Source organism: Echinops telfairi, unplaced genomic scaffold (assembly GCF_000313985.2).
Source record: "Echinops telfairi isolate 266 unplaced genomic scaffold, ASM31398v2 ScPeMD7_28;HRSCAF=97, whole genome shotgun sequence".
Classification (NCBI taxonomy): Eukaryota; Metazoa; Chordata; class Mammalia; order Afrosoricida; family Tenrecidae; genus Echinops; species Echinops telfairi.
Genome location: NW_022103925.1, coordinates 3763678 through 3779319, shown reverse-complemented (window position 1 = coordinate 3779319; position 15642 = coordinate 3763678). Strand labels below are relative to the sequence as shown.

Below are 15642 nucleotides of genomic sequence, written 5' to 3'. Positions count from 1 at the left end.
GGCGCAGGCGATTATCTGCGGGGCCGCTCGGTGTTGTGTGGCCCGCGGGCAGGGCCCGGGTTACAAGCGCCAGGAATCCAGACGGTGTTTGGAGAGGGGGGCGGGGGAGGCCAGTAATTAGTGTGAGCCCTTTGTCTGCCTTTGATACCCGGAGCTTCGCCCCGCCGTGGCTTCCTTCGCCTGGAGCGCGGGCGGGGAGGGGGCGTGGGGGGGCCTTGTCCCCGCAGCCCAGGGCAGGGGAGGGGGACCCTGGGACCCCAAGCCGTGAGGAGTGGTGCTCCCTCCCACCCATCCACAAACTCCTCCCGGGTCCCCCCAGGTCCGGAGAGGCCGAGATGACGCCTCGCCCCGCATTGCTGTTACTGCTGCCGCCGCTGCTACTGGGGGCCCTCCCGCTGGCCGCCGCCGCCCGAGGTGAGTCCTGGCTCCCAGCCCAGCAGCCGGCCTCCGCCAGCGCCGCCCCTTCCCGCCCGGCTCTGAACCCTGCCACAGTGCCCACCTGACAGCTTGTGCCCCGTGCACACCCGTGGGGTACCCAGGGTACCGGGTCCTCACCACCAGTCCACCTGTGGGCCCCCATTGCACACCTGGGGGCACCCTATGTACATCCCTGGTGCCCTCCATGGACACCCCTGTACTTCCACTCAGTGATGGGCCTTTCCCTGCTCACTCTACGAGGCCCTCACCCATTTCTCCTCTTGTTTCTCCCAAAGCTAGAGTAAGCTTCTGAGAGTCTGGGGCGCCCTGTGAGTTTTCTGAGCAATGGGCTCCTTCTGGCCACAGTGGGCCCATGGTGGCCGCTGGAAACCTTCAGAGATTCCTGGTGGGTGACCAGGTGGAGTGGAGGGGACACTAGAGATGCCTCTGTATCCCAGAATCCCATCTCGGGCACCCTCTCCTTCTCCCTCTCCCTCCAGCATGCCCTGCACCTGGCAGACCTACCTAGCAGCCTAAGTGCAGGCAGGGGCTGGGCTCACACATACCCCTGTGGGTCCGGGTCATTGCCAGGGCTGGCTTGGTGTGTGTATGCGGTTGGGGCAAAGGGTTATCTTGAAGCAGACTCCCTCAGAGCATGGACATCGGGGTCACACCCTATGGGCCCCTCTTGGTAGATGTAAGCAGGCCCGTGCAGGTGGGCAGCCCTGGATACCTCCGGGCCCTGCCTTTGAGAGGGGCACCCCGTACCCAGCGCGGCAGTGATGCGAGGCTGGTCGCCTTGGCCGCCATGGTCACTGAGCAGGAGGGCACGGGCTGGCTCCTGGGCAGCTAGGCGGGACCTGCAGCCAGGCCGGCCCTTCAGTCCTGCTGACCATTCAGGATCATCCCTTCCCCCCACCCGGCGGGCACACTTAGCTGACCAGGCCTTATATGGCCACATTCGGGTGTAGGGTGGCGGGCTGCAGCCCAGGTGGGCCTTATGCCACCGTACCCCCGCCTCCACACGCTGGGGACTGGCCGGCTGGTTGGAGGGTGGGGGCTGCCCAGGCAAGGCTGGGCGGCTGTTCTGGCCACGGCGGGCACACAGGCCTTGCTGGGTAAGGCCCCTGGCGGGCAGCGGCCCTGGACTTTGATTCTTCTTTGATCTGCTTTGATTCCCCCAATGCTGCACCTGCCTGTCCCCTGGCCACTAGGTCAGGGAGGCTCTGCAGACCCACTGGCCTGTCCTGGCCACTGGCTCCAAGTCCCATCCAGTAGGGGTTGTGGGTGGTAGGTGGCAGTGGGTCTGCCTCGGGTGCTGAGGGGCCTCTGATGACCCTCCCTCCCATGCCCTTGTCTCCCCCTGGGCCTTGGCCTTGGGGTTGTGTTTGGCTAGCTCAGTGAGCTGCCTTCCAAGGCCTTCCGTGGTTTGCGGGTGGAGAGGGGAGGCAGGACGCACACTCACTTTCCCCCTCCAGGCCCAGCAAGGCCAAGGCATAGCCAGGGAGGGGGCCCTTCAGGATGGTCCTGGGGTCTGGCCCCCTCAAGCAGAGGGTCTGTGTGGCTGAGTGAGCACCGTCTTTGTCTGATAGCCCAATTTCTAGAAACAACACAACTTTACACTCGTATCCCATTAAAAAAAAGAAGAAGAAAAGGTCTCCCTTTCCCCAAAGTTACACAATCTTAGTGGATTTGCTTGAAAGTGTTTTTGAAAAAAAAATTTTTTTCTCCAAATTTGGAAAAAAGGGCAGGATTTGATTGCTCCCATTACCCAGCGGGAGCCGTGAGGAAGGAAATACCATTCCCCAATAATTCCACGAGGCGGGTTTCGGGGGTTTTCCAAGGGGGGCCAGGATGGCTTTCTGGTTCTGCCCGGAGTGGCCATCCCCGGAGGGGCCCAGCCCTGAGCCCAGAGCGCTGGGCGGGTACTTCGGCCAGGCTCCTCCCCTCTGCAGTGTGACATCCCAGGGCTTGAGTGCCCCCCAGGGACCGAATGGCTCCTGGCCCACTGCAGCCTGCTGGTTTCCCGGGGGAGGCTCCAAAGCCATGCATGACAACACAGGGCGAGGGCCTTGGTGGCCTCTGGTGGCAGGGGGCTCCCTCAGGGCTTCTGGGCAGTCCAGTGAGTGGGGCTGTTTATTTGAGGCCAGGCTCAGGTGACAAGAAGGAACCCTGGTGGCACAGTGGGTTGAGCGTGGGGCTTCGCACCCCAAGGTCACACTTGGGACCCACCAGCTGTTCCGTAGGAGAAAGATGAGGCCGACTACTTCTGCAAAGGCCGACCACTTCGGAAACCATGGGGCAGGGCTACTGCGTCCTGTGAAGTTACCACGGCCTTCGTGCCACTGGGGGTTGTGCATTGGGCTGCTAAGCATGAGGTCAGCAGTTCGAAGCCCCCACTGGGGAGAAAAATGAGGCTTTATGGCTATGCTTTGGTCTGGATACCGCAAGGTCAGCAGTTTGAAACCACCAGCTGCTCTCCCGTAACGAATTACAATGTAAAGCGTTACAATGTAAAGAGTTACAATGTAAAGAGTTACAGTCTCAGAAACACACAGGGGCCATGCTGCCCTGTCCCAGGGGGTTGTTACAGCTGGAATTGGCTTGATAGCTGGCAGTGGGTTTTTAGAAAGATTTGCAGCCTCCGAAACCCTGGTGGGTCCGGGTCAGCTCTCTCCTCCCTCCATGGTCACTGGGGTTGCTCAGGAGGCGTGGTGAGTAGTGGTTATGCGTTGGACTAACCACAAGGGGATCTGTTTGAAACCACCTGCCACTCCCTGAGAGGAAGACTCAGCCTTCACTCCCGTGAAGAGTCACCATCTCAGACACCCACAGGGGCCACATAGACCCTGTCCTGCAGAGTTGCTGGGCGTCGGCATCGGGAGTCGGCAGTGAGTGAGCCTTGTCTAAGTGGGAATGGGCTTCCCTGGCAGTAGGTTTTGGAAGGTGGCGAACGCCAGGCCCAGCCGTGTTCTTGACGGGTGGGGGCGCGGTGCCGGGGGTGTGGGGAGAGGTGGGGATGCTGGCCAGCTGCCTCGTTTATGCCTCGGGGGCTCCCACTCCTGGAAGGGAAAATAAATCACCGTCCCCTTGGGAGTAGGGGGGGCACAGGGAACAAAGTCGTCTTTGGCTGGAGCTGAAAACGCCGGCTCCTTTATCCATTGTGAGGCCCCACCAATGGGCCGGGCAGCGCTCTCAAAGCCCCTTTCAGTGCGGCCGCGGCCCGAACCAGGGGAAATGTTGGTTTTTCCCCCCCGCCGCCCGGCCTACAGCCTGGGGCTGGCCCAGGCCCTGGCTCAGGTGCGGGCTCCGCGGCGGCTGGAGGAGGGAGCAGCCTGCTGCCCATGCTGGCGTGGGTTGCTCCAGTGTCAGCACTTGGGGACCCCTGTCCCCAGATTCTCAGAACAGCAGTCCTTCCACGTCTGTTCCCTGCTCTGCCAAACACCCACTGCCATTTGAGGGCATGGCTGCCAGCCTGAATACTCCCAGGTGCAGCTCCAAGGCCCTGGGAGGCCTCGGGGCCTGGAGCTGGGGGCCCCCGGGAGAGGCAGGAAGAACCAGAGGAGGAGGAGGTGGGGCGGGGGTGTATCCAGGTGTCGGGGCAGCGCTGGCAAGGCCAGGGTGGACACTGGGGGACCATGGATGCCTCTGAGACTGGGATATGGGCCATGAGGAGGGACAAGCTGGGGTTCAGGAGGAGGGGCCACCCTGCTTCATTGAGGACTCCTGCAATGGGTTTCCTTGGTCCCTGCACCTCTGCTGAAGGGCCGGGGTGGGGCACTGGCAGCACAGCAGCCTTCTTTGGGGGGTAGCCCAGCCCGTTGGGGTCCCACCCCCCGTCCTGAGGTGGCAGCAGCGGGAGGGATGTCTCTTGGCCCCAAGGGCTTCCCGTCTTGGCAGCAACCACGGTGGCTTTTTGTCCTGCGCGGCCAGCCTGCCGCTCAAGAGGTTGACCCAGTCGCTGTGTCCTGACCAGGGGCTGAGCAATGAGGAGTGAGTGATGGGGAGGCCGAGGTACTAGTGGCTGCTGGGAGGTGGGCCGGGGTGAGGCCAGGGGCCCCACGATCCCTCAGGACTCCTTAGTCCCCAGGCCGGGGGCAGCAGGTGGCCCTGCAGAGTCCTTATGGCTGGTTAGGGTCATGCTACTTCAGGGCTGCCTGGGCCTCAGGGTGACTAGTCTCAGTGACCAACCTATCAGTCCCAGCTGCTGTGGGCACTGCTGATCCCGGGGGGAAGGGGTCTGGGGTCCTGACTTGCAGTGTTCCCCTGCCCAGCTGTTCCCAGGGGTGGCAGTGGGGATAGATGGCCCCTGCGACAGGCCCTAGGAAGCCCCCAGGCCTTTAGGCAGTGACGAGGGGAGAGGCTTTGAAAGCTGAGACTAGGGTTTAGGCCAAGGACAGTGGACAGGGATGGGGTCTGGGTGGCGTGGCGGGGGGAGGACCTGGTGAGATGTGGGAATGATAGGTGGGGTCTGGATGCCCTCTTGGCAATTAGCATTGGTCCTCAGGCTGCCTTGGCCCCCACCCCCACCTGGTTTCTCTCTGTGCCCTCGTGCCCAGGGCAGGGGCATGGAAGAGGTGCCCTCAGGAGAAGGGTCTGCAAAAAGAGCTACCCAGGGCCTCCTGAGGAGGGCTCGACGGGTCCAGCAGGGGTCTCCAAGGCCAATCCCCAGCCTGCGGCCAGCTTGTAGGCATCTGCTGCTGGCCAGCCACTGGGTGGATGCGAGGCCACAAGTAGCTTGCTGTTGCATGGCTGCCTTTCGAGGCGTCCAGAGAGTCCTGGTTTCTGGGGCAACCACCTGTCCTGCGGGTCCTACCAGTTTCACCACTGGCCGAGCAGCCAGGCCCGGGGCAGGCAGGCAGGTGGGCAGGCAGCTGGGGACTTGGAGCCTGTGTGCATTTGCATGTCCGAGTGAGCCCTGCATGAGGGTCTCCAGACCGACAGGGCTCTGTTCCTGACTCCTGAGGAGCAGCTGGACCCTGGAGGACCCTTACCTGTCCCCCCAATTCTGCAGCAGGCTGCTCCCTCAGCGCCCCTCGGTCTTGATTCCTCTGGGTCCTAGCCGCTGTCTGGTCAGAGGACCTTTGGAGAGGGAGAGTTACATGGTTTTTTCTACTTGGCACCTTGGGGGCCCAGCTGTGGACCTGGCCCCACCGCTTAGCACCTGGGGGCCAAGGCAGCACCCTGGGGAGACTCAGCTGCTGACACACACCAGCCTCTTTCCTCCTGTTTCCCACCTCTTCTGGCACCCAGTGCCCTAGCAGACCCACCTGCCCCCACTCCTGCCCATTCAACCAAGGCTGACCACGCCGTCCTTTCAAGCCTTCTCTCTCAGGCTGTTTAACCTTCTCCAGCAGGTCTGCTTCTGCCCTGCTCCCACCTGCCCTGCTGGCTCCTCCCCACCTACCCCCCAGGAGTGGGTAGAAGTTGGTCAGTGTGTAAGGTTTGCATCAGTTGGATGAGCTAACTCAGTGATGTCCATATCCCCAGGATCCTGACATCCTGGGCACCCCTCCCAGCTGGGGCTGCAAGGTGCATGCTCCTTGCTGGCTGAGTGCCAGAGGCCTAGAGGAGAGGTCAGAGGTCAAGGCCTGGTACTAGCCATTCAGGGCCCTGGTGCCTGCAGGGGCACATAGACCAACCTTGGGGGGCTGCCCCCCGTCTTGTCCAGGGTCCTTGATCCTGACCTCTGCAGACCATGTGGGGTCCTTCCCAGAGGCCCGTGCCTTGTGCCTGCCTCCCTGTCCCTCTCCATGCCCCCCGGGTCAGGATCTCAGCCTGAATCCTGCTGGGGACTGGGAGTGAAAGTGCTGGGGGGTGAGGCTGGCCCGGATGTCACCCTAGGGGACCACACATGGCAGTGAATGTCTCACTAAGGCCTCTGACCGAGTGGTGGCCTTTGTATCTTCCAGCTCCTCTGAGCCCTGGTGGTGTAGGGCCTACGAGTTGGGCAGCTAACCACAGGTCAGCAGTTCAAACTCGGGAAGATTGGGCTGGAGGCTCCGCACAGATTTGCAGCCTGGAAACTCTGCGTCGCAGTAGACGCCTTGCCAGTGAGCCTGATATCTGAGTGTCCAGATCTTAATCTGGAAGCCGGAGTCCTGGTGGTGTAGTGGGTCTGTGTTGGGCTGCTAACCACAAGGTCAGCAGTTCAAACCCACTGGCTGCCCAATGGAGGCAAACCCTCCAAACTCGGGCTGTCGAGTTGGTGCCGGCTCACAGGGACCCGTAGAACAGAGTGGAGCTGCCCCTGTGGGTCTCCCAGACTGTCACTCTTTACAGGCGTGGAAAGCCTTGTTCTTCTCCCGCAGAGTGGCTGGTGGTTTCAAACTGCCGTTCTTGCGGTGAGCATTCCACCTTGAATGAAGCCATCTGTCCCCAGGAAGTTTCACAGCCTTGGAAGCCCCAGGAGCAGTTCAGGTTCCCTCTAGGCTCGTCTGAGTCAGAATGATCTCTCCAGAGCAGTGAGTCTGGTGTTCATCTGAGAGTTTTCCCTTTGTCACAGGGGTGGTGGTGGTGGTGGTGGTGGTGGTGGTGGTGTTGGTGTGTGTGTGTCTGCGTCTGCCCATGTCCCAGCCTTGGGATGCCCTGTGGCTCGGCCACAATACCATGTACCAAGCAAACCCTTTTCCCTGGCTCAGCTGCCTCCTGACCCTCTGTGCCGATCCCCAGGGCCCCTGCCCTACTTGTGAGCCTGCCGGGTGGCGTGGAGGTTTGTCATTGGTGAGGCCTGATCCAGAGCCTGCTTGCAAGGGCCCCATGGTGGCCTGGGGAGGGGTCCTGAGCTTGGGGTGACCCCAGAGGTGCTGGGGGCTACAGTGTGTGTGGGGTCTGCCGGGGGAGGCCTGTTCCCAGGTCCTCTGCTTTACAGAGAAAGCCGACCAGTTGGTCTTACAGAACTGGACCAGCTGCCCGAGGCGCTGGGCCCCTTGCTGCTTGCCTGCCATCAGCACAGCACGGCCGGGCAGTGCCTATGTGTGGAGGCTGCTGGGCTAGAAGGAGAGGTGGCTATTGAAACAGAGCTTCTCCAGAGGTGAATGGATGGCAGAGGGCCCTCTGGGCTAAGGTGACCAGATGTTAACATTGGTAAAGCGGGACACCATTGATAAAATTCATATCCTGGCGAAATAGCCACATGACAGCGGAAAATGGTATACCCTAGCTTGTCATTTTTAAAAATCGGGACTTTTTAAAAACGCCGCGGGAAAATTTTTTAAAAATTGGGACTGTCCCGCCAAAAGCGGGACGTCTGGTCACCTTACTCTGGGCTCCTTCAGGCCACTGTACCCCATCCAGAGGCTTCACTGCCCGCAAAGTCCCATGCCTGGACCCCCTTTCTGAGTCATGCCTTTCACAGCAGGGCCAGTGAGGAGGGGCAGGGGAGGTGGTAGCACTCCCCAAGTGCCCTCCCCACTACTGGACTACTGGTCAGAGGTGTTTCGTTAGCCTCCCCCATCCTACCCCCCATGAACCTGGGTGTGTCCATCATCCTGTGTGTGTTTAAGGTTGGGGACTTCCTGGAGGAAGGGGCTGAGGAGGCAGGGCCCAGTGGAGGGACCCCAGAAACTCTGCCAAAGTCCCCACCCAGAGCTGCCTCCCTTCACCACCCAATGGAGTAGAGGGTGCCGCTGGGCCCTTCCCCGCACCGCCGGCTCCTGCCTCAGTTTCTCCCCTGGCTCTGTGGGCTGGAGGCTGCTTCCAGGTGGAACAATGGGGGCTGTGTTTCCTGTGCTAAATATAGAGTCAGGAGGCCCAAACCCCTGGCCAGTCTGGAGGGGCTGGGCCTCCCTCCCACCCGCCTGGTGGGGCTAGCCTGGGATCTAGGGCCCTGGCCTGGCGGTGATGGACAATGGAGCCGCACCAGCCCCCACCGGCTGGGCCCAGGTGGGGGTGGTAGTGGCAGGGGTGGGGGTGGGGTGGGGAGGGGAGGCTGTTTGCTTTAGGATAAGGCTGGCTCCAGCTGGGGCCTCTGGCCGCTGCTGATGGCCTGGCCTCTGGCAGCACTTGCCCCGGGGGCTCAGCTTCCTGCAGCGGCTGGCTGGCGGTCACTTGGCTCTGTCTTTGCTGCAGGACCTGTCTGGCGTCCCCACTGCCCGTGCCCCTCCTCAGCTGTGACCCATGCTGGGGGGGGGTGTTGTATGCCCCTCTGCCCTTGGGGAGCCCCTACTATGTGTTTCCAGGAAGGTGTGGATTGGTTGGGGAAGCCCCCCAAGGGAGTGGGAGGGACTGCTCAGGCCACCAGCAGCCTCTCCCATGCTTCCTGGACAGGTGTCTGGGGACGGGTCTGTGCCAGGTGCCCTCCCAGGAGGCCGCATGGGCCAGCGGGTGGGACGAGGGGCCACCAGCCATTGTCAGTGTTCCCGGCTGGAGGCCGGTGATGCTGGAATTTTAGGCAGTGACAGGTGGTGGGCTGGGTTTGCCTGGGAATGACTGGGAGGCCTAGGGTGGGGGGTGTCCCCAGAGGCCCCTGGGCAGGGGGTAGGGCAGTGTGTGGCCGCAGGGAGAGCTGGTGAGTGGGGGTCCTCCCAGCCCATACACCCTGTGCCTGTAAGCCAGTCAGGACCCCTTCACCTGGGACAGATGGCCAGGGTGCGGCTGAGTGGCTGGTAGAGGTAGCCACATAGCCTGGGCCCAGCCTGGCCGGCACCCCCATTGCTGTCCCCCAAGAGGCCTGCACCTGCCCACATGGCTGTCAGAGACTGCAGGAAGTGGGCCCTTTGCTGATAGCCCCAGAGAGCTACCCTCCCCGCCCCCCCCCGCGCCCCCTTTCTCCCCACACACATACCAGCAGGGCTGGGCTGACTCCTGCTAGGATCACAGTCCAGAGATTTCCTCATTGGGGGACCCCCAGAGGGGTCCTCAAACCTGGACCTCATCTCCCCCCTCCCCTGCCGGCTCCTCTGCCCCAGCACAGAGGTGAGGTGGGGCGCCTGCCTGTGTTTTCCCTGAGCTCAGTGCTGGGGGAGGGTCTCTGTCCCCAGTGGCAGAAGTTAGGAAGGGAAGCCAGGTCAGGTTCCGCAGACCCGCAGAAGCTCCGCGCACAAGGGAGGGCCGCCACTCGGTAATGTAAGCAGCTGGTAATTGCATGTTGAAAAAATACCAGCTGGTTATTAAAAACACATGCCTCCACTGTCAGGCCCCTGTTGAGATAACATCACTGCCTGCCTGCCTGCCCGCTGTTGCCTGCACTGCCGCACACACCCAACCCGCCTGGGGTCCCCATGCTCTGAGCCAGCAGGGCCCCTGCCCCCCAAGGACCGTTGGGGCACTGGAGGCTGCCTCCCCAGGTTTATGGGAGTGACCACCCCACTGGGAGGGGGCTAGGAAACAGGGGAAGTGCTGCTCCCTGCATCCTGATCACCTCCAGCGTGCGTTCACCTGGGCCTGGCTGCCCAACCCAGACCCCAGTCTGCTCTGTCCTCCACAGCCTTACCCTTCCTATGCCCACCCCTGCCCCTGAGGGTTCCCCAGCCCCTTGGCACTGTTGGCCCTCACCTCAGCGTCACTGCTGCTTAGAAACTTGCCCTGTGTTTCTTGACACGAGCTTGTCAAGGGTGTGTTCCGTCCTCAGACCTCCCTCTGTGAGAGAGCTGTCTCCAGGTATGGGGTGAGGGGGTCGGGACCCAGGACATGAGGCTCTGTGAGGGTACTGAATAGTCCCTGGTCCAGGAAGGACTGCTTGCACACAGTGGATGCTCAGCAAACATGGGCCTAGTGCGCAGTGGACACTGGACGAATGTGGGCCTGGCGTACAGTGGGTGCTCTGCGGGTGTGAGGCTTGGCATACAGTGGGTGCTGGGTGGATATGGGGGTCTACTGGGTACACAGTGGGTGGTGGGTGCATGTGAGTCTGGTGCACAGTGGGTGCTGGGTGGATGTAGAGTATGGGACAAACCCCCCCGTGGACGTGGGGTTTGATATGGAGTGGGGTTTGGTACACATGTGATCTGGCGCACAGTGGTTGCTGAGTGGGTGTGGGGTCTGACATGGAGTGGGTGCTGGGTAAATGTGGGATCTGGCGCACAGTGGGTACTGGGTGAACACAGGTCTGGCACGTAGTGAGTGCTTAATAGACATGGGGTCATGTGAGACATGGGTACTCAGTGGACATGGGGTTAGTGCCTGGCGTGTGGTCTGGGAAGAGGGGTCCCTGCCTCGACCCTCTACTGCATGTGTAAATATGGGTGGAAACCCAGGGTCCCTGGGCAGGGACAGTCACCCGTGTGGGGGTCCCCTGCTTGCCCTCTTCCACTCCCCTCACTGAGCTGTCCTCTCTACGCCTCAGGTCCTCCAAGGATGGCAGACAAGGTGATCCCCAGGCAGGTGGCGCGGCTGGGCCGCACGGTTCGGCTGCAGTGCCCCGTGGAGGGGGACCCGCCGCCGTTGACCATGTGGACCAAAGACGGCCGCACCATCCACAGCGGCTGGAGCCGCTTCCGAGTCCTGCTCCAGGGGCTGAAGGTGAAGGCGGTGGAACGTGAGGACGCGGGCACCTATGTGTGCAAAGCCACCAACGGCTTCGGCAGCCTCAGCGTCAACTACACGCTCATCGTCACAGGTGCGCGCACAGCACCTCAGTGGGTCAAAGGTCATGGGTAGTGGGACAGGGTCCCTGATAGAGACAGAGTCTGCACCAGTCAGACCCCGGGATCCTCTCAACTGGGACAGGGTGGCCCCGGCCGCACCCTGAGTCAATATCCCGCCCACCCAGCTGGCAGACCTGCCCTCCCCCCGCCTGCCACACACCCCACACAGCCTCAGCTGGGGCCACCTGGACCCTGGCTGACCTCCGCCCTCCACCCTCCTTGACCCCAGGCTGGGGGAGGGTAGGAGGCCCTCCCCACAGAGAACTGATAGTGCACTGCAGAGTGGGCTGGGGACAGTAGCAGAGGGTACAGGAACTCTGCGTTGGGCGGGGGTCCGGAGGCAAGCTGCCAGTCCAGGCGGGCAGGCAGGGGCTGGGCGGGCAGCCCTGGCAGGGTGTACCTCGGTGGCGGCTGGGGCTTTGAGGCTCGGATTTCGGAGTTCAGAGGGGCCGCCGGGCAGCCAGCGGCCTCTCTGTTCTCTGTCCTCTATGCCCAGGGCCCTGGATTGGACAGGTGTCACCCAGAGACACACCCTGATACCAGGCCTGGGTGCCCCGCCCTCTCTCAGTCTGGGTTCCTTCCTGTGTGTTGGTGGGGGGCCTCTTGGAAAGGCCCTTCCAGAGCCATGTGGTGGCACAGAGGTGGCCATGCTCAACTCAAGGCAGCTCATGGTGGGCGTCTGAGACCACCTGGCTTGGCCCTGGTTCCTCAGCATGCGCGGGGGGGCCCCCCCCCCCCACCTCCCGTCAGGCCGTCAGGCCTTTCTGGGCTCCAGGATGGGAAGGCTGGTGCAGGCCACCCCCACGGGCCTTTCAAAGGGGCAGATGACCGGGCGGTATTCGAACCATGTTAATTCACCGCGGCCTCAGGCGCCTTGATGTGGGCTTGGGTTACCGCAGCTGCTGGCAGCTCGGCCCCACTTCTGTCCCAGGCCCCACAGACCCCCTGGAGCCGGGGTGGGAGGGGCAGGCCCACCCACCGCCCTTCGCCTGCCCCTCCCAGCCCGTTGGGGTCACCTGTGCCCAGGGCGCCGCTGGGCAGCTCTCCCCAGCTGTCTTGGGGATTCTGCCGCGTGGGCGTGTCCTCGAGGGCTCTCCCAGATGGGCGGGAGGGGCTGGGGTCTCCAGCGCCTCCTCCCTCATGCTCCCCTCCTCCTCGCCCCCTGCTCTGCAGAGGACACCAGCCCAGGGAAGATCAGCCCAGCGGCTGACGGCTCTGCCGGGGGCCAAGAGGACCCAGCCAGTAAGCAGTGGGGTAAGTGCTGCCCAGGAGTGGGGTGGGGGCGATGATTGCGGGGGTGGTGCTCGGACCTTTCCGCTCTGACTTCAGCGCTGCCTGGCCCTGCAGCGCGGCCCCGCTTCACACAGCCCTCTAAGATGCGGCGCCGGGTCATCGCACGGCCCGTGGGCAGCTCCGTGCGGCTCAAGTGCGTCGCCAGCGGGTACCCGAGGCCGGACATCACGTGGATGAAGGATGACCAGGCCCTGTTGCGGGCCGAGGCCAGCGAGAGCAAGAAGAAGAAGTGGACGCTGAGCCTCAAGAACCTGCGGCCCGAGGACAGTGGCAAGTACACGTGCCGTGTGTCCAACCGCGCTGGAGCCATCAATGCCACCTACAGGGTGGACGTGATCCGTGAGTGCCCAGGGCAGGCAGCGGGTGGACTGGTGGGTGGGCAGGTGGTGGACGCCATCTGCAGAGTGGACGTGACCTGTTATTGCCCAGGGCGGGCAATGGACTGGTGGGTGGACAGGTGGTGGACGCCACCTACTGGGTGGACATAATCCTGGAGAGCAGAGGACGGCGAGGTGGGTGGATGGGTGGGCGCCATCAATACGCCCCCCTCGAGGTGGATTGGATTTTGTGGATGCTGGGCGGTGCCTGGGAAGCCCCGCCCACAGCTGCCACCCGCACCTGCGCAGAGCGGACGCGCTCCAAGCCCGTGCTGACCGGCACGCACCCCGTGAACACGACCGTGGACTTCGGTGGCACAACCTCGTTCCAGTGCAAGGTGCGCAGCGATGTGAAGCCAGTGATCCAGTGGCTGAAGCGTGTGGAGTATGGAGCCGAGGGCCGCCACAACTCCACCATCGATGTGGGTGGCCAGAAGTTTGTGGTGCTGCCCACCGGCGAGGTGTGGTCACGGCCTGACGGCTCCTACCTCAACAAGCTGCTCATCGCCCGCGCGCGCCAGGACGACGCCGGCATGTACATCTGCCTGGGCGCCAACACCATGGGCTACAGCTTCCGCAGTGCCTTCCTCACAGTGCTGCCAGGTGGGGCTCGTAGGCCCACCCCTTCACTGTGGGCGGGACTCCTGGGCCCCCACCCCTTCACTGTGGGCTGGACTCCTGGGCCCCCACCCCTTCACTGTGGGTGGGAATTCCTGGGTCTCCCACCTACCTCCACCATGGACACGACCCCTGGACCCTTCTGTGACCCCGCCCTCCCACTCAACCGCTTCTGCAGACCCGAAGCCACCCGGGCCGCCTGTGGCGTCGTCGTCCTCCACCACCAGCCTCCCGTGGCCCGTGGTCATCGGCATCCCGGCAGGGGCCGTCTTCATCCTGGGCACTGTGCTGCTGTGGCTCTGCCAAACCAAGAAGAAGCCGTGCACGCCCATGACCGGTGCACCGCCCATGCCTACGCCCACGCACCGCCCACCCGGGGCAGCCCGGGACCGCGGCGGGGACAAGGACCTGCCTGTGGTGGCAGCAGCCTTGTGTGAGGAGCATGGGTCTCCCACGGGCCCCCAGCACCTGCTGGGCCCTGGCTCAGCGGCAGGTCCCAAGCTTTACCCCAAACTGTACACGGACGTGCACACGCACACGCACACGCACTCGCACACGGAGGGCAAGGTCCATCAACACCAGCACATTCACTACCAGTGCTAGGGCCAGGCTCTTGGGGGCCACTGGCAGACGGACGCATGGGCTCAGGGGCACACAGAGACAGTAGGATGGGCCCACAGGCCAGGAGGGGCAGCCAGTGCCCAGGGAGCCCAGTGTGAAGCATGGCCACAAGGTGAGGTGTGCGGCACTGCACACACACACACACACACACACACACACACACACACACGCAGTGAGTAACTGGGGAAGACTGGACTTTGGCTTTGCAGTGCAGATGCAGTGACTTAATGAAGGAATCGCCCCATCCCTGGCTCCTGGGGTGGGGTGGGGGGTCATGGCTCCCCGATACCCCTCCTCAGCCTGCCAGGGGCCTGAGAAGTGCCCTGGCAAACTGACCAGCCCCAGCCCTGGCTGTGCCCTGCCCTGATACTGGCCTGCCTGCACCCCTGCCCAGTCTGGCAGCAGCTGGCTATTTTTGCCACCACCTGTCCTGGGTGACGGGGTGTCCAGCAGGACCCCGAGCCGAGCTGGGGGCAGTGGTGGTAGCCCCAGGCTCTGCCCGTGAGAGCCTGGATCCAGGCCTGGGGGTGTACCCCCCTCCAAGAGAAGGAGCCCCCTTGATATTTATATTTAAGAAATGAAGATAATAATATTAATAATAATGCAAGGAGGGATTCTGGCCGGGAGGGTGGGTGGCAGGGGCCGGGGCCTGTTCCTGCAGCTTGGTGTTGGCACCCCGTGGAGGCCTGGCACCCACCTCCCACTGCCCAGGGCAGACCCAAACCTCTGTAATTTTATCTAGGGTTTAAGCTGAAGTCGCGTATATTTAATTTATTTTGTTAAACAAGAAAGAGTGCATCCTTGTCCCGGAGCTCGTGTTTCTACTGGAGGTGTGTGTGTGATTCAGTTGGGGCAGGGAGTGCTCTTGTGCCTGTGTTCACACCTGTGCCTGCCTGCTTGTACGCGCATGTGCATTTGTGCCTGTGTATGCTTATGTCTATGTGAGTGCCTGTGTTTGGTATATGTGTGTGTTAGTGCTTGTGTGTGTCGGGCAGGCCTGGCCTGGGGTGGCAGGATGTGTGTGCCCTAGCCTGTGCCCAGGTCTATACCTCTTGGTTGGCCCTTCCTCCACACCTGCCCTGGGAAGCCTCTGGTAACACTGCTTCCAGCCTCTGGCTCCTCATGGGGACCCCTTGGGGTTCCCTCTTCTGGGTACAGGAGCCCAGCCCTGCTCCTGTCGCTCCCTGTGCCCCTTGGTCCGTGGTGGACCTGTGGGGTGGGCTGGGAACCCACCTTCTCTGGCACCACCCTGTGCCTCCGTGGTGGGGCTGTCCTGGGCATTAGGCCCATGGGTAGGGCTGGGCCCCCCTCTGGATCAGGGTCCTCTTGTGTATGGCCTGGGGTAGGGTTCTGGGTGAGGTCATCAGTGGGCTCCTCCCCAGGCCACCCTCTAGGCTCCGTCCCAGAGAGTGTGACTAGGGGGCATGGAGATGTACCCTGCAGAGGGGAAACTGAGGCTCAGACAGCACACTGCCCCACTCATGAGGGGTCATGCTGACAGTCCGAGAGGCCCTTGGGGGGAAAGCTCAGGCCTGCTGTGCCCGCGGGCTCCCTCAAGTCCAGACCCCGCTGGGGCTGCGGAAGGCAAAAAAAAGAACCCTTGAAAGCAAGGCGCCTGTGCGGAGTGGTTAAGCTCTCAGCTGCAAACAAAGTGGCTGGCTGCTCCTGTGATGGCCACAGCCCGGGACGCCCTGTGGCAGTGCCACTCTGTCCTGCAGTGTCACTGCGAG

At 62.7% G+C, this 15642-nt stretch overlaps 1 protein-coding gene across 1 annotated transcript; it reads left to right on the top strand.

The window, feature by feature from the left end:
- Window positions 1-344: 344 nt before the first annotated feature.
- On the top strand, window positions 345-14716 carry FGFRL1 (fibroblast growth factor receptor like 1). Its single transcript, XM_004715076.3, has 6 exons — window positions 345-414; window positions 10703-10975; window positions 12177-12257; window positions 12351-12635; window positions 12923-13276; window positions 13470-14716. The coding sequence occupies exons 2-6, from the start codon at window positions 10714-10716 to the stop codon at window positions 13892-13894; spliced, it is 1407 nt and encodes a 468-aa protein (XP_004715133.1). The 5' UTR covers window positions 345-414; window positions 10703-10713; the 3' UTR covers window positions 13895-14716.
- Window positions 14717-15642: the final 926 nt, after the last annotated feature.

Bases quoted from the DNA above. Each gene is read 5' to 3' on its own strand.
- FGFRL1 (XM_004715076.3), top strand. From the start codon at position 10,714: ATGGCAGACAAGGTGATCCCCAGGCAGGTGGCGCGGCTGGGCCGCACG. The intron at 10,976-12,176 runs GTGCGCGCACAG...CCTGCTCTGCAG, and splicing joins CTACACGCTCATCGTCACAG to AGGACACCAGCCCAGGGAAG. The intron at 12,258-12,350 runs GTAAGTGCTGCC...CTGGCCCTGCAG, and splicing joins CCCAGCCAGTAAGCAGTGGG to CGCGGCCCCGCTTCACACAG.